We start from the raw sequence: 25,430 nt of genomic DNA, 5'->3' as shown, positions 1-25,430 counted from the left end.
GCCTTGAGCAGCTCTAACCCAAGCTGGATTCCAGAGAACACCATGGCACAAGCTGCTTTCTTGGCACCTTTCACCCTGCACCCAGCTTGAGATGCTGGCCTGCTCTTTGAGCCCCAAGCACCGTCTCCTCACTTTGCACGGGAAGAGGAGCCTAGGAACTTGTAAACCACTGAGCACAACAATCTGCTGCTGTGGCTACCACGCCATGTGAAGAGAAGGGGATGCTGGAAGGCTCTCCGAGGCAAAAATATATTTATTCCCCTTTTAGAAGTGTATTTTTCTTTTGTGGAAATGTGCAAACAAGACTTCAATTGTAAACCAGGCATTTTATTCTCCTGGAGGGCATGGTGGCAAGGATTTATTTATTATCAAAATGGCTGCATATGTTATTTGCAGCACTACCAGCTCAACTGATATCTGGGTTTCTGCTCCCCCCTGCCCCACCAAATTTTGGTACTTTGAGAAAAGTTCTGGAATGACAGTCACACCTCTGCAGACCAGAGCTTAAAAATAACATTAAGGGCTTTCTGACATCTTTATTTCCCAGATGCTTTTACAGGATATTATGCTAATAAAGGGGCAATCCATACATCTCTAACCAGACCTTTAGAGACAGATCAGGTGTTTTCATACGCTCACATGTCTGTATGGTGGCCCTAGAAGAAGGTGGCCCATAGCTCTTGTGTCACCACAGCTCAGTGCTTCAGACAGTATCAGCAAGTGCATTTGTTTTAGTCCAAAGCACTATCAAAAACAGCCTGCCAGGAGCTAATTGAATAATGGAAAGTCATTTTCCCCATTTCTACAAAAAAAAAAGCCTCTATTTGGGCAGCATTATTTGCAGCCAATTATTCTGCTATTTCCAGTTGTGCTCCAGGGAGCTGTATTACTTCTCCACAGAGCTCAGCAGCTGTTCACTACGTTAAGCCTCCCTGTTCCTTTTGCTTGCATAAGATTCACCCTGCAGCGCCAGATGACAGGAGCTGTAAGTGCTATCTGTTGCACTGTACTATCCCTCGTAGGGTTTTGGAAGCCATCCCAACCAGGGAAAGAGCAGAGAGCTTTTGATTTTTTGATTAGGATATAAAATGCCACAGTTTATCATAACAAAGGAAGGGTGGAGAGGAGTACCTGGCATACTGAGAATGCTCCCTTAGGGACAAAGCTTGAGTACCACTGGTGCACTGGGACACTGCCATGAAGCAGCATTTGAAAGCTGAAAGCCATCACTTCATAAATATATTTTGGCAAGAACCTACGCTATTCTCTTTGACACGCATTTTTCCCTTGTAATGACTCCATGATTTATCTCTAAGAAAACCACATCCCTGACTTGTCTGCATTGGGATTACTAGTAGAAGGATCAAAAACTAGGGTAGTCTCACATCTCTGCAGCATTTAAAGTCACTGAGCACTGGCACGCTGGGCTTTGATTGCCTGCACATGCCTGGCTCAGCATCCCTTGCATGATCTGCCCTCCCAGGGACTCCGTGCCCCTCCGCACCTTGCACGTTCACACACATGATCTTGCAACTACAAACCAGACCTGCCCAAAGGCTCAAAGCACAGAGCAGGGCACAGCTCCACCTACATCTTTCGACAGAGTACGTAGTGCCCTCAGCCATGCCACTTCTTGGGGAAGGAGGTGGTGAGAAACTTCATCTCTGAGGACAAGGGAGATGGTGGCTTTCACAGGAATTAGCTAGACCACCACACCCAGTTTTTCAATTTACAGTCATATCTGCCTACATATTTTAATACAAACTTAAAGGAGAGACAAAATGTCACCCTACCACCATTGCAGTAGGGAACTTAACTCTGACTTCATATTTTCAGGCTCTTCATAGCAAGCCTGCTGAGTTTATATTATTTTCTTTAATTAAAAAATAGCCCTGAAACTGCAGTTTGAACCGTTAGAGTCAGAATACATTTGCTTCTTCTTTAGTCCTTACCCCAGTAGTAGAACTTGAGCATAGCAGACCAAACACTTCCGTGAACACCACAGCTGCTAGCAGAGGCAAGTTTAGTTCAGCAAGCTCTAAACCACACCACGAGCAGAGCTCAGCCTGTTCTGTTACGGCGTCATCAGGTTAACTCACTTTAATCGAAGCCGGCTGAAAGCCTCTTCATCCTCAAGGGGATAAATATAAGCCTTTTACTTCAGCTCAGCAGCACTCACAGAACATCCAACAAGTCATGAAGCCCAAAAGGTCCGAACCCAACTTCCTTAAATACTCATTCAACCCTAGCACAGCTGGTAATCACAGTTTTGGGGGCAGGGTGGGGTGGGGCTGGGCTGGGCCTGGCTTTTCTCTTCTCCCATTCTCCAGTGTGGTCCTGGTGAACAGGGCTTGGTCTGTACCTGCTGATGAGTCTATGTGCTGCTAATGAAAACCTACATGACATCTTTCTGCTGCTGGAGCTTTGACCCTAAAGAGCCCACTTTAAGTGTAAGAGTTAGAAATTTAAAAGCTAGATTGGAAGCGCGGGGCTGCAATGCTACAATGCTCTGGGATAGCCGGCTCCCCACGCAGCGCATGGGGGAAAGCGAAGTGTCCAGAACAGGCTTTCACAACAGGTGCCAAGTGCCTGCCTTGGCCAAGAGGAAACGCTGAAGACAAGACTATTTCCTAAATCCTGCTCCTCTTTGAGGTTTTCTGAGGGGGCTGTTAGGAATGCTCCTCTTATGCGGTCGCTGTCTTGAACCCAATCTTTAAATAACCTTCTACAACAGCTAGAGGAGGATTTCCATTCACTGGCTCCACATGTGCGGGGTGGGAGAGGTTAGTTCACTGCCAGCATACCAGGGCGTTCAAGGTCTCCTATCATAGGGGAGGGCACTAACCATGCAAAAGCTCAGGTGGGAAGGGTCCTAGCAGTCCCTTTCTCTTCTCAGTTGAAACTGTGCTTAAATATTCCCCAATAATTCAGTAAGCTTATGACTCTTATTACATTTAATGATGTTCCCTAAGGGAAGAAGGTGTGCAGAGGCCTTGATCCACTATATTTTTTAAATTTTCTTGTAGGGTTTGAATCTATCTCCTCCCCTGCACTGTGTCCTTAGAACAAGGCTGTGGATACTCTTTTTCTCCAACCTAAATAATAATTCAGGAAACAGAACTGTTTGTTAGAAGGAACGAGGGTGGAGACTGAGGGCGCCAGCATGGGGGCTTATACCACTTTAGGACATTTTGGGAAATCACCGATCCTGTCATATATGGGATCCAAGTTCAGTGAGACCTCCTCGCTCTCCTGTGGATTGCACAGGCCCAAATGTGGCAACAAATGTGCCTTGAGACTGCGGGCTCATCATGCTCCCCAGCTAGGAGAGGGTGGGCAAACACCCATTGGTAGCACCAACCAGTTGGTAGGAACCTGATAAACCTCAGATGTGAGCGAGTTGCCAACATCCTCAGCCCCATCAGGAGTGGAGTACTCCTGAATGTGCCCCGGTGCACAACCGTGGGATTGTACAGGCATCGCCAGGGCCGGGAAGCGGCCAAATGGGTGACCTGATAATCTACAACTTTTAGTTGCACATCCAGAGGGCTAGTTAGGTGCCTGCATCCTAAGCCATTTCATTTATTGGACCTCAAAGATCGCCCCAGGCACCATAGGTGCTCTTGCTGAGTGTAGGTTCTGCTGAACGTCCATTTCTGCCAGTTGGGTGTTACGTACCTCTGCACTGACTCTGCCCCACATCAGATGGTCCCATCCAGGTGTGTTCCCTGGCTGTTAGGTTTCAGACTGTTGGGACATAGAAGCAATTATTTATCTCTGTGCAAAAGAAACTCTTAAGTATGACCTAACTTAAGTGCCTACCTGTAGGGGAGGCTGCACAGCTGAACATGCCAAACACAAAGAAACAAAACAGACACCAAACCTCTGCCTCATTTATGAGGCTCCTTCCTCAGCTGGCTTCTGAGGTTCTCAAATCTCTGTGTTATGGGGAGCCCGCACATCTATCCAGAAGCTTAACTCTCCAGCAGTGAAGCAGGGTGGTAGCAAAAGATTGAGCTCACACTTTCCAAAAGATCAAGTACTGAGGCCAAAGGAAATGAAGTATCAGAAGTGGGGCCTTGAGCCTAGAAACGTAATCAAAACCTGGGGAAGAGTTTGGCGAATGTTGGGGTCAGCAGCGCAAGTTGAGAGCGAAGCTGGAGAGTCCTTGAGCATCCCAGCTAAGCGCCAGGTGCTGCCAGACCGAACTGACAACCAGTCTCTGCTGAGCAGCTCAGGAGTTACTGACCGACTTGCTCCTCCAGAGGACATGCCTGGCATGGACTGACCTGAAGTAGCGCTTTCTTCACTGTAAAACCATCTGATCAAAAATCTATCGGGCATCAGGATTTCTACTTCACCTTAGTATCACGTGCATCAATCCTCTGTAAAACCGCTGACACAGCTCTTACAAAACCATGTTACTGCGGGGGAGAATCAAAGAGCTGGGGGTGCTGAGGATGAGAAGAGCTGCAAGGTTCACGCTCCCCAAATATCAATACATAATTGACAGTATATGCATTATTGTATTTCTTTAAGAATATAAATATATAATGAGGATTTCCACTGAGAGACCATATTTTTGTTTATTTAGGAAACAAGTAAGTTGGATTCTGCTGGAATCTCTCCATACAATGGATACTCCAGGAGTCGACAGTGCACAGATTTCTTGGAAGTGCCACGTTCAGAGCAAATTCACACAGCCTTAAAAGCCAGTTTCAAGACCACCCTCTCACAGACACAAGGTATTGACTGTGAAACAGGACATGAGACATGAGGCATCGTGTGACATCAGGTAGCACACTTCTGTTTATTTGCCTTTCTTCAAGAACTCTAACTCACCATTAGGCAAAGGAGTGCATACAAGATGTACAAGAAAAAGATTAAAAGAGACTTCTTTATCACTGTATTCTGTGGCATGAAGGCCCACAGCCTCTGGGGTTTTTTGTTGTTTTAAAAGGATGTATTTTTACTCTGGCTGAGGTGTTACAGTTCAGAGAACAACCTGCCGTCTACAGGAAATCTCTTGAGAAAATTAAAAGTGAACACAGCTATTTGCTAGGCTGTTTTACTGAACGAACACTGCCAGCTGCACTAATAGCATTTTACCAGACACTTGTCAGCTTGTGAACCCCTAAGTTTATAAAGACAATAGGAAATCCAACTGCAGAGTGACGGGGACAGGGAGAAGTGGTTGGAGTTTCTTCCCCCTCGCAGCAGATTCCCACCTGCTGTAAACTTGTGTTTGTGTACTTCAGTACAGCTGTGATGACCTACAACAGAGGTTCTGCCTAGACATATATAGCTTGCCCATAGTCCGACTCAATGCGTTAGTAACTTTCATATATAACATTAAAACTGAAGGTTTGTCTCCCAGCGTCCTTCACATGATGCTCTGTCTGTTCACGTCCACATTGTATGCTGATGAATTGGAACAGCCTCGGCCAAAATCAATAAAAATGCCTTCGGAATCAGAGTCGATTGACTCCAAAATCTGATCCACTATGTTCTCAGGGCTGGAAGAGGGAACTGGAATCAAGGAAGGGTCCCTGTCCAGCTCAAAAGATCTATGTGGGTCGTCCATTGAGTGGAAGAGTCCTTTCTGTTGCTCAACTGTGCTGAGCTTGCTCGAGCATTGCACTGACCCGGTGCTGGGCCTCTCCTGGTCTCCTGACAGTGAGCTTTTCGTGGTTGTCATGGAGCTCTTGGAACCGTTGTCCATGATGGTGGTGAGGTTGGAGTATCCCTGTAGCTCCAGGCAGGAGGTCATTTCCGAAACAGAGTGCCTTCGGATGCCCGTTCCATTGGCAGCCAGGCCCTCGGTTTCATACTCGGCCACTGGTGTCAGCAGTGGATTGTTGTAGCTTTTCGATCGCACCACAGGGTTCTTGGCAAGGATGTCACCCGATTTTGAACGCCTGAAGAACCGCTTCTCTGTAAATAGAGAAAGATCCAGAGTCATATCTACAGTCTCCCATTTTTGTGGTACTAGTAATTACAAGTGTTCAAAAGAAAAGTCAAGGCCTGAATATTCATGAGCTTTTCTTGAATGACAAAAAGTTCTTTAAAAGAATACATTTTGCTGGTTTTATAGATCCATAGGATTCAGATTTCCTAGATTTCTTTAGCATGTTGAAGACCCCAAACATATCTTTACAAATAGTAGCTGAGATGCCCTTCTATTCATACAACTTCAGCAGCTGGAGTAAAACAGTAAATATTCTGGGAGACCTGATATACAATTGCAAATACTTTCTTTAGACAAGAACAGAAAGTGCCATTCCGTTCTTGTTCGGGCTATAAAAGCCATCACTAATTTCTAGTAGTTGAAATCTAGCTTTTCCACCCACCCTGGAAAAATCAGGTCTCTTCAAATTTGGGGCACAAGGATTAAGGCAGGCAGTCTTACTAATAATTCTGGAAAAACTTAGATTCAAAGCATCGTCCAGAGAGCACACAAGGAGAGAGCACCAAGAGCGTTTGGAAACGTTAACTGGAGGGCAGTGCCCACAGCAGCCTTTGTGGGGAACAAACCTGCACTCGATCCAGCAGTGATTGTATGACTGCTGCTGTTAACCAAGTGGGCTCTTTCCAAAGAATGAGCAGCAGGTGGCAGCAAGTCAGCACAGAGATCCACCACCAGTAATTTAGGGCTGGAGAGCTCTCCATCAGCTAGACCAAAATGATCATCATGAAAACTTTTTGCAGACTTCATTGTTCAGACTCACTTTTGCAAACAAAAAAACCCAAAGTGGTGTAAATAATAGGTCTCATTTTTGAAGCTTTCTCCCTGCTACTCTCACTTCACCATGCCCATGAAAGGGGCACGGCTGGAGAAGGGAAATGAGTTACGCTCTGGAAGTCAACTACAGCCACTACATATAAATTGTTGACTTTAAATTAGGATGCTGGTATATGTTCCCCTCCAAACCATGCAATTACCTATACAAATACCAGCCTCTTCTGAAACTATACTTATGTATAATTATGTGCTAACCTGGACACCAATTCCAATCATATCCTGTACTACTAAAAAAGCCAGTTTCTGTACTTAAGATTGTATTTTGCAGTTGTTTCTGCCTCAGCAGTGAAATCAACTGAGCCAAGTTCACTTTTGGACTTTTTCTTTGTTAGGAGTTCAACCTGGCACACAGAAAAGGTTCCTAGGGGCTGCCCTTACCACGGCTTGGCTGGAGGGGAAGGCTGGCCCGACAGGGAAGAAAAGGGGTCAGAGGCCTCACCAGTCCCAAGGAAAATATGTCATGCCTTTAAATCATACTACCAAAATAGCTGGACAGAAGTAGATGCATTAGTTTAAAAGCAGCAGACTTATGCACTCAACTCCCTTGGATCCAGGTTCACCGACTATCGTAAGACCTGTTGAGGGGTACTGCCACAGACCACAGCAAGGAAAGTGCTCAGTTCACCAAAACCTCCCTATCTTCTGCAGTCATATAATACAACATTTATCTTCCAATGACCTACTTTACTGGAGTTTTATTCTCTTTGGGTGCATTTTTCCTGTCCTGACGTACAGAAGCTTGTATTCAGAAAACGTCAGTTCGGGGCTCCATTTAAATGCTTGTGGCCTTTTAATGGCAAGCAATGAATACAAAGTGGTAATCCTGAACCATTTTCCATAAATAACTGACCTCCTTTATTCAGATAAAACTGATTTGTTTCTTAAACGCCTACTGCAATAAACCCATTTTTCCATTCAGCTTCCAGGGAAAATCAACTACCTTATTGACCATTTCTGACAAGCAAACAGATTAAATCGACTGCATAGAAAACACACAATTGAACTTATTTTCCCCTCTATTTCTCTATTGAAGCAGGCCATCACAATATTTACAAATACTCAGGTACTACCACATTTCCTTTTTGATTTATGCTGGTAGTATCCCCCTTGCATTTTCAACAGATTGAATTATTACATGGGATATTCAAAAGACCTTCATCTTGGCTGTATCTTGCCTTCACGGAAGTCACTGAACACTTCAGAACTTGAAGAATCATAGAAAATAAGCTGGAAGAGACTCAAAAAGGTCACTCACTCAGCCTCTGTCACCAGGCAGGACCACGTTTACCCACCTTGCTCCTTTTGGATGCCTATGTATGTGACATACATATAGCGCCTCTAGCAGTGAAGATTCAACAGCCTCCAGAGGCAGTTTATGTACCATTAGAGATTTTTCCTTTCATGTAATCTGAATTTCCCCTGCTATGTGTACTCCACTCTCTTTTCCTTATCTCCAGTGGGATGAAGAATGGCTTATTACCTTCCACTCTGCAGAAAGTTTTTACGTGTTTGAAGGCTTATCACTTAGTCTTCTATATGACAAGTTCCTACTCTCTTCCCTGCTTTAAACAGCCTTGTATGACCTTTGTGCACTAATGAACAGACACTCCTCAGCACTCCAGAAATGGCTTCTTGCTTCTTCCTCTCACTATCCATAAAGCATCCTGCGTTAAAGCTCTCTCATTAAAAGGTAGAATGCAAATGCTAAATGCACTCTAGATTCAGATTTATTAATGAGCACTGTTATGATGGCGTGTTTTCATCTTCTGCCACTGACAAGTTTCACCGCGACTTTGTACATTGCAAAGAGCATGCTCCTTAGAAAAGGAGCTTGACTGTGTTGCGTGAATACTGGCAGTCTCCTCTCATGTGGGCCCTGGCCCTGTGTGGACCAAGGTTTTGGTGAAGCCCTCCGTGCTGTGTCAAATCCAGTCTCTGTTATTCTTACCCAAGATACAGGAAGAGTGCGTGAAGGGTCCGTCACTGGAATACAGACCGTATGTGCCCAAGTAAGGAGAAACGACTTTCTGGATCAGGGATTCCAGTTTCAAATAATCTTCAGTCACACCTTTCGACTCATGAACCCCCTGAAAGAGAGAAAGTACCCAAGATGAGCACTGTTGCCTCCAACCACAAGCCTTCCTTGCTCACCAGGGCAAGCAAAGAGGCAGCAAGCGTTGTCACTAAGTTATATGGTGAAGGTGCACCGTGGTGCCATACTCCTTTGTTACTATAGCTGATTCCTCTTACTGGAAAGCCAAGAGATTTGAGTCAAACCAGAGAGACTCACCATGCAGGTACTGCACAAATGCTCAGGAAAAGGCAGTAGCTACTTCCAGGACATTTAAATCCAGAAAGGTACATCAAGCTTAGCGCAAAGGCAGTCAGGGAGGATGGAGGATGCAGTCCATGAAGATGAATTAAAAACATGGCTGGGCTTTTTGTTATTGCAACCTTATACTGACTTCCTGAATGAACCACCGCCGAGTGCTGCACCAGCGGCTGGTACCACAGGGTGTCACTGCCATCTAAGCAATACCAACAGGGTTAAGAAAAAGGTGAAACTGAGACTCTCAGAAATATTTCTTCCAGGATATTTTCAACAAGACGTATTTATAGTGAAGAGGTTTGTACCTCTTTCCTCACCCCCTCCCTGGCACTTGCCACCATCCAGGCAAAAGTCACATTATAACTAGGATGGTCAGATTCACCCATAGGCAAAATCTTTTGCCCTTAGCTGTTAACTCTGCACTTTCACCCACAAATGGGCTCATAAGGCTGCAGAGGTGACAGGAACACCCTGTGGAGCTGTAGTCTCCCTTCCACTTAGAGCTGCAGCGCGCGTGCTCCTGTGTTGTCTGAGTAGAGCCCTGTATACTCATGTGGAGGATTCCTCTTGCAACTTGAAGTAAATTCACATTTTAGTGTGCTGCTATGCAGCCATATGTTTGACATATCTTGTTGCAGAATTAAGATCCTAAATGTCATACGCAGCAAGAAGTTTCCCTGAATTTAGCAGTATTCCAGATTTCATAATATGTCCCTGAACTACTGTAAAAAGAAACATGTTGGGATGAAAGCCTCCAGAAAGCAATATGCAGATCAAATGAGTAAAATTGCAACACTTCCTTCAGCATGTGAAAGCATCCTGATGTTCAGGATGTATTCGCTGCTCGGTATGATTCACCAGCCGGCGTCTACGGGTGACTATCAGCCTGCGACCTGTTTGTGAATGGCTGACTTCACCTCTTGGCTGCTGCGCTGCCTGGATGCCGCCTGGCGTTACTTGATAGAAGTTTATGAATGGAAAATAAATAACGGCCAACAGAGAATGGATAGAATTTGGATTCCAATTCAGTGGGTTTTAAATAATGAATAACAATCTTTGGAGATGTGCTGTGTAAAACTGTAAAATCTGTAAAACCTTGGGTGAGTCACAGATACAAATATGAACACAAGGGCATATGCAGTGAATCTGAAAGTTTGCAAACACCAAAGTAACAGCAGAATGACCCCACAGATATTCAACCAATTAAAACCAGACAAAAATAACATAGGAATAATTCAGAAGACTTAGTGATGGTGCACATGTTATTTCAAAGCCATTGTTGGCCTATATCAGAGAAAACATTTCAAATAACAGGAGGAAGGGGCTCAATTTTTATCATGTTGGTATCTGCTCCAGGATTTCCCCTCCTGTCTTGCTGGGATTTAGCCAAGGTCTTTTCAGCCCTCAGAAGGGCAACATGCCTGCTACCTTACTGCTTATCCATGATCACATCAAGTTCATAAGCCAGTGGCAGAGGCCAGCACGTTAGGCCACCCGCTCGAGGCTCCCACTCCAATCACCTCTGGAACCGGTCTCCTAAATGTGATATATAATACTAGAGGCAGAAGCCAGTGATATTTAGCATTGCTCATGCCCAGACTTTGTGGTAAGGCTTTATTGACTTTTCTGCCATTTAAGTGTTTTTGATACTTGTGAAAGAGGGTAGCTAAATATCAACTGTGGAGAATGAAACCCAGTAATTCACTAGTACCATGCTGCCCACAAAATAACTCTTACCACTAGCAGAACTGCGACACTGTACAAGTGACAAAAGCGTCCTTGTCCAGTGGCATCTTAACACTGATTTCCTATCGGCCTTACTTAAAAGTTCTTTCAGTTTCCCTCTTGGTTGTGAATCATCTGTTCTGCTATACACTCCTTCCCTGATGAACACCTCAAAAGCCCAAGCTGTAGTCTGCGTTGACTGCTGCTCTGGCCAGGATACAAGGAAGCTTCCAGCAGCTCTCTTGGGTTGGGGTAGGCTCCTGGGATGAGCAGAGAGGATGGAGACTGAACCCCCAGCTGCTGCGGCACCCCTCCATCACGGGGCCAGGGAGCAGCTGTGCTGGGGCATGGATTTGCCTTGTCCCCACCACTGCTGCCCTGCAGCTGCTGTGCCTGGAGAGCCCATCGGCTCACTGCTCCCAAGAAACACCCTCTTCTCTCAAAATCCCAACTCCCTAGCCACTTGCATCAGCTTCTTCAGTCTTGCCCTAAACCTTCATTCCTGCTCTCCCAAGAGCGGTGCTAATCTCCACTCCCCTTTTCACTTCAGCCTCTTTTAGTTCCCACCTTTGAAGTGAAGAGGCCACAAAATAACACCTTTACAGTGTAAAACCACCCAGTATTAACACAGCCTGCCATTAGTCGTATTCCTCAGTTCTGCGATCATCCACGGGATGCTTTTCAAAACATACTGAAAAGTCAGAAAACATCTGGCGTCCGCTAGAGCCGTGGTGACTTCTCTTCTGCTCCGCACCTTGGCAGAAACGTGCCGTATCCACCTGCAACATCCTTCCTGCATCAGCCATTGTTCCAGGCCTTCCTGCAGGCGCCTGGTGGAGCAGCTCCCTTAAACCATTTTCTCAGCATGGAGTTTCTGTGAGAGCAGGAGTGTAACAGGCTGCAGACCATGTCCTGAACTTGTAAAAGAGCGGTTTTCCTGCATTTCTTTCTGCTGTGTTTTCAATGACAAACATCCTCCGGGCCTCTATTTAACCAAATACACGTACATCCCAATATTCAGCAAGGATCATCTCAGCTTTCCAAACTCAAACTTTCCACGTGACCTGAATGACAGATACCATCACTTACTTATGAATTGCCCCAGCCCAAGTGGCCCAGAGGAGTGTCTGCAGGCTCAGAGCAAGCTGGGGCCACCTCGCCTGGCCGCAGCCCCTGCCCAGGGGCAGAGCGGCACCGTGCTGCAGTCACTGTGTGCTGCTCACGAAGCCAAATGTCCCCGGAGCCACAGCCAGCTGGTCCTTGCTGCAGCTGTGTCGACATGACACAGCTGGGAAGCATCCCGACCCTGGGGTCTGTGCTGTAGGCTGTCAAAGGTTGGGTCATGGGGTGTAAGGCAGCCCCTGTTCCTCTTCATGAGCTTTTAAGATCACTCAGGTTCATACATCAGCTCACAACAGGTTAGCCGAGATATACCAAAGGTAGTAATAGGGGCGGGGGGTGCCCCACAACAGTGGGGCTTTCCAGTTCTGCAATTCTTCCAATTTCGCTCCTTTAGTGAACCCCAGGCGTGGCTGGTGCTGCACTTGGTGCAGCTGAAGGGCAGGCAGAGGGGGGCTTGCCGTGGCACCAGCGCCTCTGAGCCAGCCAGGAGCGGGGCACAGGGAACAGCAAACCCACAGCAACAGGGGCTGCAGCAGCCAGCAGATCCCATGGCCCTGGGGGGGCTTGCTGTTACTGCCTCAGTGATACTAGTATCCAGCATAGCTGGGTTAGAAACGGGGTCTGAAACGGTGACTGACCTGCCAATTCTTGTTACCACAGCAGCGTGCAAACCTCACTTCAGAGGGCACTGTAATTTGGCACTGTATGGGGCTGAGCGGGGCAAGGAGCTTCAGGGGGAGGGATGGACACCTCCTACAGCAGATCAGCTTTAGCAGGCCGGGGGAAGCTTCTGTTTTGCTTTAGCTGCCAGCCCCAAGGGTACATTTAAACACTTTTCTTGACCAGAGGTTTCCAGCCCATCCATTGTGCCACACGCGAAATCAGTTGTTTGTCTGACACCTTCTAGTTCAGCGGGAAGGCATTTCTGGTGGAAGTTTAGGATGAAGGAAAGTATGGTTATAAAGTCTTCCTATATCTCTACGTAAATACAGATAGACAGGCATACCTGTATAGACATCTATACATCTATCTACATGGATATCTATACATACTTAAAGATACATGAGGTCCTTTTTAGACCCTTTCCCAAATTTGTAAGTGATTGTGCTTATACAGGCAAAATCAGCTTTAGAGTAAAGCCAGCTTGGGATTGTTATCCACATCACCAGAGTTTCTGAAAAAACGATGGCAGGACTTAAAAGTCACCAATAAAATAATTTTAAAAAGTATTTTCCTATTATTTTGGCAACTCGTGGTTCTTCTTGTACTTACTGCTTGGTGCCTTACTAGTTTTGTATGTCACTGTATAGCAATAAAGCAAAAGTCAGATCTAGCAGGCTGGCTGCTTAGCTTGCAGGAAGCTATATCATGGTTTGGAGGAAAAAATAAAACTTGGAGCTTTATCAGTAAAACAGAGACTCTACCCTTATCTTTAATGAAATATTTGCTCTGCAGACATGCAAAAACTTACTTTAAAAGATAACCGTGACCTTTCATGAACCCAATTTCATTTTAGCAGGAGAGTTTCATGCTTCTCTGCAAGTGTTAGATGTATCTATTAAATTCCTCTCAAAGGTCTTGCCTGACCTATTTATTTCTCAGTTGAGGGCCAAAATAGCTCAATAACAAATAGCTGCAAGTACCTTAGTACTTCTGGAAGAGTGTAGCTGCTGATCAAATCCTCGTCTTTGTCACACTGTTTTGAAATGCAACAAGCATCACCTCATTATTTTTGGAAGGATTATAATGTAATATTATGACAAGAGTCTGCCCTACTTTCGAGGAATGGATAATGGGGATTTGAGTCCTGAATATGTGAATACTATTGCAAATGGAAAAGGTATACTCAGCATCAAGAAGGGAGACATGTATTTCTGCATGTAACACGGTATCCAGGTCCCTTACTTCATTAACCTGTAATTAAATCATTTGGAAACCAAGAATTGTATATAGTAGTTTGAAAGCATTAAAAGGACCATATGCACTGCTATTTTTGATACGTAGATCTGTAAGCACTCCCAGAAGACCGACATACCCTAAAGACTACAGGTTATTGAGGTAGCTGCTTTATGAAGTTACTGCCCTGCCTGCTGAACTGTGGCACCAGCCGCGTGCGTGCCCCCTGTCGCTGCACTCCAGGACGCTGCTGGAACAAAACACTCCTTGTGTTTGGGAACAAAACCCGGTGAGTCAAAACCATAAGTCATTCCGACGAGATGGGACGCATGGAACCGCTCAGGTTTCCATCCCTGTTAGTTTAGTAAGTTAACCACGAACTCCTACTGAGTTTATACAGGACACAAGGGCTTTATTTGAAACCACAGGGGAAAGAATAAATTCGTCTTTTGGCACTGCTAATAAACAGATACCTTCAGAAGGATAGCAGGGGGTTTAGTAACCTCACATGAGGCCACAGCCTCCTTTTTCAATACGTAGGACTTCTCTAAGCCTCAGAGTGGTCCTAAAGTGAACGCCACTCCAGGCAGGCATTTAAGGACTTGAAGAGTCCTCCTCAAACACAACCTTAAAACCTGCCTAAGGTTAAGGTTTATAGATTTAGTCTTTGGCATGCTGTACAACAAAGATGGATTGCTTTCAAGATTGTTTCAATGAACATATGTTTTTAAAAAAAATACTATTAAGCCATTATAAACATTGTATTTAAGTGCAGGCTACCTGACTTGCAAAGTTGCCAGAAACCTCATCTCTATTTTGGTAACATTTGCCACAACTTTCCTTATCAAAAAAAGTATCAAGTGTCCTTGCTTTATTTTACCATGGCAATGGAATAACCACAATCACAACTCTTTATTTCTATATCCTACTATATTCATTTTTAACACCCTGCTCTTTTCTTCATAGGCAGTGAACAGTGATAGTAGCACGCAGGTGGGTAGACCTGCCGTCGATCCAACTCGGTGTAAAATGCAAGCCTGCCTGCAGCCTTTGCCCCTGTGCCAACTAGGCAGTCGTTGCTCCAGCTCCGTCTTTTTATTCATCACCATAACTGAAATCCTTTAATTTTTGGAAAAAAAAGACACCTAAAATATAACTGGTTAGTATCAGCACTTCCAAACGAATGCTCTGAAATGACCATAAACCCCACTGCACCAAGCCCAGCCCATTGGGGAGGCATTCAGGCTGCGAGTTGCAAAGGAGCCCAGAAACTAATCATCTGCCTCCCACCACTTTTCACCTGGTGTTGGCTACTTCACTTCCTCAGGCTCTGGTAAAAAAAACAGACATGAAGCAATCCTCAAAGACAGTCACAGCCATGAAAAACTATTTGGGCTGCTGATGGTCCGGTTATGTCTCATTAGACAGTCCGGCTCAATTAGGATGCAGAGTTTTAGGCTTCCCATGCTCCTGTGAGCAGATGTAGCACATCTTATGGAAAAGACCTGGCTTGTGAAACCCTGGCACGTGGCAGAAAGGGAGTTGGTTTTGTGTATCGCTTGCTGCTTATGCCTCTCGCTTCTCACCCCAATCACTGGATGCGAAGCTGCACATCTCCTTTTTACCAGTGTTAGGGAGGAAAGAGGTGGCAAAACCTCACCGTTTCGGTGGCAAAAACTGGTGGCAAATCCCCACTGTTGATAGCCTGCCCAAGAAGACCAGTAATGAAATACAGCTCTAGGAGCAGAGACTGCTCCTGGGTCACGGAGCAGGCTGCATTAGTTTCTGCCCCATCCCTCTGTGAATTAGAGCCTGCTCACAAGTGCTTGCTAGCACAATACTGAGTAGAACAAAGATGAAATTTTCTTCTCCTGGTGGGCAGAGCAGCCATCAGCAGAAGAATGGTATATTCACCACTTCATCCAACTGTCTTGAAATCTTGGGAATTGGTGGGTTACATTGACTGAAAAATGATTTACCCTAAAAATCCTGCAATGCATCCTCTTAATGGCAGGCGAGGCACCAGACCAGAGAACTGAGCACATAAATCACAATAGTTGCAGACAAAAGAGCTACAGCTAAAGCTGTCACATCCTCTGGCTATCAGGCACACCCGAAGGGGATGTCTCATGCATGCCAAGAGGCTAGAAGTAAACCTAGCTGCTGGCTGTTCTTTTTGCTGCCTGCTTCTCCTGGCTGCTTTTCGTTGATGCTTGGCTCATGTTATTGCACTTCAGTGTCTTAGCTAGACCTCCACATGGCCATCACTCTCTCATGCCTGACTCCTGTAGTTTTAACCCTTTGCTTTGTCCCCTTGACATCTGCTGTTTCATAATACCCCACATCCATCCTGACCTCCTCTTTGAGGCCCTGAGCCAGCCCCCTGTCATCTCCTGAGCTCCTCTGCTGTATGAGCCTCCCTGTATTCAGCTTTACCGAGGCTGCTTCAGTTCTGGACAACTGCGAGTTGCCGCAGGTAACTCCTCACCCATTGGTGTCTGAAAATAATCATAAACCACTATTAAACACCAAGCTGCTTTTAACTGACCAGCAGTAACTTACTGTTTTGCTGACTACTTTTAAAAGGTTATAGGTCCTTTACAGTTTTGAGTTCTGACTACTAGCACCCACCATTAGTAACTTCCAGAAACGGTGGTCTCAGTTGCTTTTCGCTTCTCTTTTTAGCACAGAGTATTACAGGACCATGTACCCAATAAATTATACATAAAAAAAGATATCTCCAGAGTCTAACTGTACCCTAACAACTGGACACAATGGTGGGAACTACTTCACCCCCACCTCCAACTGTAGATGTGCTGAAGTATACACTGGTCATTCATTAAATGATGTAGCATTCAACTTTAGCTTTAATGTTTCAGCTGATCAGCATGTTTACATGAGTAAGTACTGATGTAGGAGACTGCCTCCTATTTCAATTGACAAACTGAGGGATAGCTTTTAAATGAAAAATAAAATAGAATAAAATAAAATAAACAAACATTAAAAAATAAAATTAAAATTAAAAAAAAAAAACTGTCTTCCCCCAGGTTAAGGTGGGCAAGGCAAGCAGGCCTTCTGGAGCCAAGGCCGGCACCCTGCCAGGAGCCGACATGGCACCAAGGGAGGCACAGCACGTCTTGGTGCTTGATGTGGGAGCAGCTCTACCACAGGGGCCACCAAGCAGGAACAGCCGTGAGCCAGATCCGGGGTTACCAACTTCTGGACTCAAGAAAGAAAGGAGTAGAAGCCAGACTTCTAGCTGATTTAATGAAGTCATTTCAGCAATCATTACCCTTGGTGACTTGATGACCCAGAAGAGAGAAGTCCTCTGCCCAGGGGACAGGAAGCAGCCGCACACGGCTCAGCTCGTGGCCAGATAACCCACCCTAACCTCAGGCTGCTGGGGTGTCCTCAGCCTGGGTCTGCTGGGGCCTCCTTAACAGCTGGCCTCCACCCTGCTCTACCAACAAAAAGCCATGACCTACTACTGAAGCAGCCCTGACCTGGTGCTACATGAAACAAAACGTGCTGCAGGAAGCGTTTACAGGGTCAAGCCCAAACGCAAGGTGAGGTCCTGGCCTCGTGTACTGCCCTGTCTTAACCACACAGGAAAACAGCTAAGAAATGTAACTATTTTCTGCTTAAAAGCAGCAGATTCCTTGGAGGAAAGAAGAACGCATTATGAAATGCATTTCTTTAACTGGCAATGGGTCAGATCAATATGACTGAAAGAAACACACATGCAGCGGCGATAATCTGACAAATACTGGGTAATAATAGTTGCCCAACTACTCCCAGGGAAAACAAATTAAAAGTCACAAGACATACTGCAAGGCAGACACGGAATAATATCTGTAGTGAAAACGCATTACTCAGCCAGCACTGCCGGTAGAGAATTGATACAGGTGTGCAGACTGCAGTGCACACCCTGGTGACCACATGAACGGCAAGATCTGCTTCTTACCTTAGTCAAAGAGATAGCAGCAGCCTTGCTTGTAAGAGATTTGGAAACCAGTGCCCTTACAGGCCATGACTACTTGTTATCCCGCTTTGGTGCATGTAACACCTTTCATTGCGTCATATCTGACCTTCTAAAACTTGAGCAACGCAGAGCAACCTGGTCTCAAGGCAGGCATGAAATCACTGTGAGGAGGAACTGGGGAGAAATGGGCCACTGGTCCTTGCCATGCTCGCCACTCGCAGCACAGCCGTGTGCTCCCAGGTATGCTACGGGTCACATTCTGGATTAGACACGTGCATGTACTTAATATCATCTAATACCTAATCATCTAATTTTTACTGCTCTTGTAATGCTCACACACAAACCTATGGCAGCAAAGTTACATTTTGGATTACTTGGTTGAGAAGAGGCTTCAGCAGTGGTCCCCAGATGTGTAGAATTTTTCTTTTCTCTAAAGCAGTGTGGCGTTTTTATCGACCAAGCCCAACTAGCCTCATGCTTTGGAGGAAACCACAGTGGCTCTTGGAGCAGCAACTGTTGCCCAAACAGCCGAAGCTGTCCTCCTGTGCACAGCTGTTCAGAGCTGCTGCTCTTACTGCACTGCGGAGCATCGTCATGGGAGCCTCCTGCGCACATTTCTTCCATCTTCAGCTGACTTGCACAACACTCTACTGAAAAACTCGAAGATCTTGCTCTTATATCCCCTGCAGCAACCGCCTGGGCTCCAACACAAAATCAGGAAGCCCAAGTAGGTGGATACATTGGGATCCCCCACCCCCAACTGCCCACTTTGTTCCCTGGGAGTCAGCCCTGCCGAGTGAATTCCCCAGTATTATACAAATGGAATTACATTTGTGGAGCAGCATCTGGCCTCCACTTACACATGGAGTAAATGCAGACTCATGAGTAAACTCATGAAGGTATCAGATGTGATAACAGACTCTTGTCAGCCTCTGCAATCTTGACACCAAGGGTAACACAGTGCGTACAATCAGCCATATGGTGTCAGACCAAAAGTTAACTAAATTCAACGTTTTCTTGCTAACAGTGATAGTAGGAGAAGTGCATGAAAAAAAAAAAAAGGAGTAAATAGGGCATGCTCAATGTAGGCTTTCTTGTAGAATATGTTGGTGCTTCTGGCAAATACTGATGTAAAAAACTTGCTGCCTGGGACTCTGCAGTAGCCCTTAAGCATAAACAATCTGTGCTAGAAATTACTTAACCAACAAGATGAAGATGGTCAATAATTGATAGAATAACTACTTTCCAAAAATAAAGAACCAGCCTAGCTACTGAATCCTCTGCACATGGGAGAGGATGCATTTCTTTGGTACTTTCACTAAGTGCTTTCCTCATGTAGCTGCAGCTTTCCTATTTATGAGGTGAGTGCAATGCTGAACTCTTCTGCTGTCCAATAGAGAAGAACCAGACTGTTGGCAACAATTATTCAGCTTAACTCTGAACATTAATTGAAGCTGGTGGAACTACACCGAGTGATGTCAGCCGGCAGTCCAACCCAAGCCAGAAAGGGTGAAAACAGGGTGAAAACATAAGACATGGAGAGAGAGATTAATTTTTCCACTTATATTGATGAAATCCTGATCTTCACAGAATCACAGTATGGCTGAGGCTGGAAGAGACCTCTGGAGTCATCTGGTCCAACCCCCCCCTGCTCAAGCAGGGCGACCTACAGCCTGTTGCCCAGCACCATGCCCAGACGGCTTTTGAACGTCTCCAAGGAGGGAGACTCTACCACCTCTCTGGCCAACTTATGCCAGTGCTCAGTCACCCTCACAGTAAAATGGTGTTTCCTTATGTTCAGACGGACCCTCCTGTGCTTCTGGTTCGGTCACTGAGCACCACCAATAAGAGCTTGGCTCCATCTTCTTTACAATTCCCCTTCAGGTATTTATAAACATTGACAAAATCCTGCTGAGCCTTCTCGTCTCCAGGCAGAACAGTCCCAGCTCTCTCAGCCTTGAGAGATGCTCCTGTCCCTTTATCATACTCATGGACCTTTGTTGGGCTCTCTCCAGTATGTCCATGTCTCTCTTACACTGAGGAGCCCAGAACTGGACACAACACTCCAGGTGTGGCCTCATGAGGGCTGAGTAGAGGGGAAAGATCACCTCCCTCGACATGCTGACAACACTTTGCCTCATGCAGCCCAGGATTCCATTAGCCTTCTTTGCAGCAAGGGCACAGTGCTGGCTCCTGTTCTTCTACTAGCTTCAATGGGGCTCAGCGTTTCTAGAGGACTCTCCATCCGAGCTTCAAGTCCCATAAAAATGTTGAGTTAAACTCTGGGAGCTCACTTAGCAGGACTACAAGATCAATTGATCCATTTTGAAGAGACATCTGGGTAAAAAGAAATGCTCTGCATCAAATTAACTGGGAGCAGAAAGGGATCAAAGACTGGGAATTTAATCTTCCTCCTCCTGCTTCTAGCCCACTTGTCTGTGTTTGCCAGGATGGAAAATTTCAGGTACTTCCTCCTGGGTTTCCCTGATGATTCATGCCACTTTCATCCCAAGCAGACAACTCAGACATTTTTTAGCCTTTAGGAAACAGACTCAAAACAGGATCAAAACTGCTTCAAGCGGGGACTAAATTTTGCTTTCTCCAAGCCTGCGTTGACTAAGCTGAACTTGATCCACTTAAACTGTGTGTGCCCTCTTCCCCATGGGGGTGTCTCTGCAGCAGTCCAAAGGCAGAACAAGAAAATGTGCCTGGGCTGGGGGGAAATGGAGGCCCTACCTTTGCAGACTGGAACAAGCTGGAAGAAAGCAGTTTCCCCACTCGGAGGGATACCTGAGCCCACTGGAGGTGGCTAAGAATTCATAACAGACTCATTTTCAGTAAACCTCTAGGACTATGCTACGTGTGTTCACAAACAGGTATATCTCATGGCAGGAGGAAATGTGAAAAGCAGGACTTGTACATCGAATTCTCAATAGCTTTAAGTCAGAATGAACCCTGTTAGGTTAATAATTTTATTCTGGTTTACAACCACAGGAGGCCATGCCCTATGCATGACATGCCCATTCCTAGGCACCGGTATCCTTTTTGCATGTGTTGGACAGATGCAGCTGCACAATTCATGGTTGTAATGTTATGAGCCCTCAGTAGTGTTGCCTCACATTATTTTTTTCCTCTCTTCATTTTATCCTAAGCCACTGGCATGTTGGTAAAGCCTAGAATATTTGAAGGGTTAAGTCATGTCTCGTCTCATCTCTGCCTCTTGCTTTTCTCATAGCAACAGCATTCACAGGAGGGAGAGGCAGAGAGGCTTGCCATTGCCGTATTGACAGAAGTCAGCTCTTCAGATCCCTGTGACTGCCTCAGAAATAAAGATCTTGTCACATCCACTTTAATCTCCAGGAAGTGCCAAGTTATGTCAATGTCAGAGTGAGACGCTGCTCTGTCTCCCTCTTCCTTTTGTCGGTGGCACTGAGACACAGACAAAAGATAAGGAAGACAAAACACCCAGACATGGTTTGTGTTAGGCTGGTGAGAGTTTTTCAAATGTCTCCGCTGCAGAAAGATGGCAATAGGATTTTTCTTTCCAGAAAGGATCAAACACTAAGAACAGGCTAGTCTTCTCCTGACCCCCAGAAATCCAATGTATTATTTTTCTTTACACTGTTATTAAACGTTTTATATGAGACTGCAGAAGACAAAGCAGAAGATGAAGACTGAAGATAAGTAAAAGATAAGAAATGATTAGAAGTAAGGAAGTGACTTTGAGGCTTTAAATGCAGTGGTTGGGATCCTGCAGAAGCCGAACAGCCAGTTTGCTAATAAAGATCCACCAAAAATAATGGCATGCATTTCTGCCTTTCATAGTTTTAGGGCTAGGGGTTGTCTTATTCCCAGCTAAGTGACTCCCCTGGGCACAGACAAGAGCTGCAATCATCTCAGTCAAATAAGCTAATGAGACTTTGAAACAACCCACCAAATGAATCTATGCATAGGTGAGTGTCTCTGAAGAGCTGTTTACGGAACAGATTTGAGCTGGAGTTAGTTTATCTGCATTTACAAATGCTTTGGCACTGCCACATCACACTCACAGGCAAACACACGTGCGCGGAAGGGGATGTGCAGCCCCATGCAGAGATCACCCTGCGAGTTACCAAATAATTAGATGTGATGTTTAACGTCCAACAGAATAAAGCTTCTCATTTCTTTTCGGGCTCCCTCCTGAAGTTCTTGCTGATCTATACACATTAAGCTCATCTCACCTTGCTGGGGAATTGATGACTTTTAACTCTGAGCATTCAAGTCTTTTACCTAGTCTTGGCTCTGAGTGTTTTCTCATTTAACATTTATTACAAGAAAATCCATCTTGCATTTATTTTCAGGTGGGTACTCAAACAGAAAAAAGGATGGCAGAGCCCTCCCTCAGTGCATCCAGGCTCTTTTGAAGAGACATCCAAGAAACACTTTTGAAGAGCTGCAAACATTAATTTGACTGCTGTTACCTGCTTGTGAGGGTTTCTGGTATTGCCTTTCACAGCCACACTCCCCTTTTAAATCATTAATGAACATTCATCCCTCGGCATCCTCCATGCTGCTTCATCCTTTGCAGGTGACTGAATCTACTCCAAGAATTTTATTCTTTTCTGAAATACACTTGAATAGACTGAGCAAACGTTGTCAGCTGTGCCTTCTGGATTTTTAAAATTTTTGCTATTTCTGGTAGCGACACAGTTTTCACCACCACCAACTCATCCCTGTGAGCCAGAAGGCAGCAGATCATCTCCAGATCACCTATCTACCCTGGTTTAAGAGGGTGCATGGTTTAGTCACCACCCGTGGGCAGCTGCCTGCTTGGGCGACCAGCCATTCAGGACAGCTGCTTGCCCTCAGCCTGATGCTTGTGCAGGCAGGGAGCAACCCATCAGTACAACTGGGAATTGAGTAGCATGCTCCTGAGCGAGCGCTTCATGGTTATTCTCTTGCACAAGGAGGTCAAGCTTCCAGCAATCCCAGAACACATTAGTTTTGGAGTCCAGGTGCCCAGCAGCCTGGACCTATGGGAGCCCTCCTGGCTTGCAGCAAAAGCTTTGCTGAAAGCAACACATTCCTACAGAACAATTCAATTTCAATAAAAAAAGGCTTTGCCAATTCAAAATACTTGGAAAGTTACTGACTGGATCTAGAGCAGAAACCCTCTCTCAGCAACCCAATGTGCAGAGGATAAAAAGGACACAAAATCTGAGTTTAGAGCCAGGGAGCACTGAGCAGTGTACTCCCCAAATGCAAACAGTACGTGGAGCCGGGATGTGATGGTATGAGCGGCTCTAAAGGGCTGACCTTCCCTCCTTCATCCCCATCACGTGTCAGGGGCATGCACGCTGTAACTCCATGCTCTGACAAAACTCAGCAGCATTCAGCAATTCTTGCAACAACCGTGGTAGATCTACATGTAATGGAAACCTGTGTGGTTGAAACCAACAGGCGCCCTGACCTACCTCTTGTAGATATGACTCTACTACTGAAACGAAAGTATTTTTCTTTTTCTTTTTTTCAAAGCTGACTGATGCTTTAATCTAATTCGCATAATATCACACAGCCACCTCCATGAAGCAAGCCTTCTCCTTGCTTCTGTTTTTAAATGTTAACAACAGTGCTAAATATATATCCTTACTTCAGAACTTTTCAGACGAAACTACTGTCCAGTTCCTCCTCTACTATACACGGCTTTTGGCAGAGCTGTATTAGCTTCCTACTGCCTGAACATCTGTCCTCATATGATTCAGACATTTTGAGAAACAATGGAAATACCCCACTGCTTCTTCCAAGGTTTTGTTCTCTTCACCTAAACAAGGAAACCACAAGAAAGGCTCGTGAGCGATACAGGAGGAATGAGGGATGTATTTTTTTTCTTGGAGCCCAACAGGCAACCTACAACAAGAGGACAAGAAGGACCACATTGCCCTTAGTCTCTAGAGGACATTTAGACCAATAAGGCCAACGATGTATTATTTGTCATAAAATCACTTCTTATATGTTTGTCTCCTTGTTTCCTTCTGTTCACCATTTGTCCGTCCAGATATATCTACCATCTCTTGCATCAGGCTGCACAATCTTTAGTGCAGAGACTATATTTTCACTGTGTTTCTATAGTGCGCAGTGCATGAAGGCTTTGGTCTACCCATGCTATCAAGAAAGGAGGCTTGGAGATACATGGCAGCCGGTAATAGAAGCAGCTCATGGCTCTTAGATGCTCAAGGAGAAGAAATTTAATTGGTTTCATGCGAGAGCTACTCTGAGTACAACAGCTGTATTTTGCAAAATACCTTTCTGACAGATTTCAGCCAGGCTCAACGATGGCTCTTTCTCTTGCCAGTGTCTGCTTGATTGCAGCAGGCTTGCTTTTTGCTTTGCATTTGGATGAGAGAGCACTAAGGTGCAATCCCCTGCCTAATGACTTCAAACTGGAGGCCTCTGGATCCATTTTGAAGAGCACACAAGTCAGGAGTGGTCCCCTTCCCATGCCCCTGGTTTGCCCCACCACAGCTCTTTCTGATGGATGGTTGCTTCTTGGCAAAACCACGCTGCCACAGCCAGCCGGTTCGCTCGCAGCAAAGCCGTAACGTACTGGGGACGCTCGGCCCAACTGCCCACACGCCTGACTCGCAGGCACGACCTGTCACATCGTAGTCACCTTGTGCTGCAGAAGTTTTGCTGCAGTCACCCAGTATCTCACCAGAAACAGGAGAAGGCTCCCAACAGATAACGGTTTAAATCAAATAACATAATCTGAATCCTGCTGTCACATGATTAACTGTTTACCTTTTAATTGCCTGCACTAATTGGGCAGTGGCAAGTTAATGAATTTCACAGTACGTGTCACATATCACTGTGCCACATAGTTGTTTATTCTGCAGCCGCAGCAGAACTAAGGGTAAGACTGTGAAATTACAGATAGAAGACAATTAACCCTGTCCACTCACCGTGGGAGAAAGGATGCCTCTGAAAGACTCATTCAATCACTCCCCCATCTTTTGCGGACCGCAACGCACAGCCTTTTTATTTTTGGAAGAAATACACCACAAAGCAGTTACCCTCTGCACAAGTCCCCATGCCACCAGCCTGGTACACGCTGTCCCCACGGGGTGCTGGCCCTGGCACTAGCAACCACAGACTGGGAGAGGAAAGGCTTGGTTGGGGACAGGGCTCGGCTGGCATTGCAGAGCAGGAGCTTCCATACCCTTCTCAACTCTTTTCCATTCTCAGTGCACCTTCCAGGGAGAAGGCAGAGGCCAGGACATTTTATATAATTTGTTTTAATCACCATGTTGGCTTTAATGGAAACACACCTTCCCATAATAATAAAGTTCTATAGCATAGATGGAGAAACAGGCAAACACCAAAACCCCAGGAGAAATCACTCCTGATGGAGAGCAAACAGCTGCCAGAATTGCTTCCAAACAATTCGTACAGCAGACAATTCGTTTCACTCCTCTCTAATTATAGGGGACTTTTGCACAAAGTTGCCATTCACATCGGTGTGGGCAAACAGCTCTGTGCCTGCTGCCGGAGGACACCCCCTTTCTAGGGCAAGGAGTGCTGGCCGTGCCCCGTCTGTC

At 45.6% G+C, this 25,430-nt stretch overlaps 1 protein-coding gene across 6 annotated transcripts in view; it reads right to left on the bottom strand.

Moving 5' to 3' along the window:
- Positions 1 to 4,791: 4,791 nt before the first annotated feature.
- The window catches only part of PRR5 (proline rich 5), a 93,885-nt gene continuing 73,246 nt past the window's right edge, over positions 4,792 to 25,430 (bottom strand). For all 6 annotated transcript variants that reach the window (XM_087766346.1, XM_087766344.1, XM_087766348.1 and 3 more), the window contains 2 exons: positions 8,751 to 8,889; positions 4,792 to 5,934 (listed from right to left, as the gene is read on the bottom strand). In XM_087766346.1, the coding sequence (XP_087622472.1) occupies positions 5,384 to 5,934; positions 8,751 to 8,889 (690 nt within the window). In that variant the 3' untranslated portion in view covers positions 4,792 to 5,383. The remainder of the gene's footprint in view (positions 5,935 to 8,750; positions 8,890 to 25,430) is intronic.

This window comes from Nipponia nippon, unplaced genomic scaffold, assembly GCF_047370975.1.
Source record: "Nipponia nippon isolate SJK-2023a ecotype South Korea unplaced genomic scaffold, ASM4737097v1 scaffold_3, whole genome shotgun sequence".
Taxonomy (NCBI): Eukaryota; Metazoa; Chordata; class Aves; order Pelecaniformes; family Threskiornithidae; genus Nipponia; species Nipponia nippon.
The sequence above is the reverse complement of the archived record's forward strand: the minus strand, read 5'-3'. Positions and strand labels throughout refer to the sequence as shown.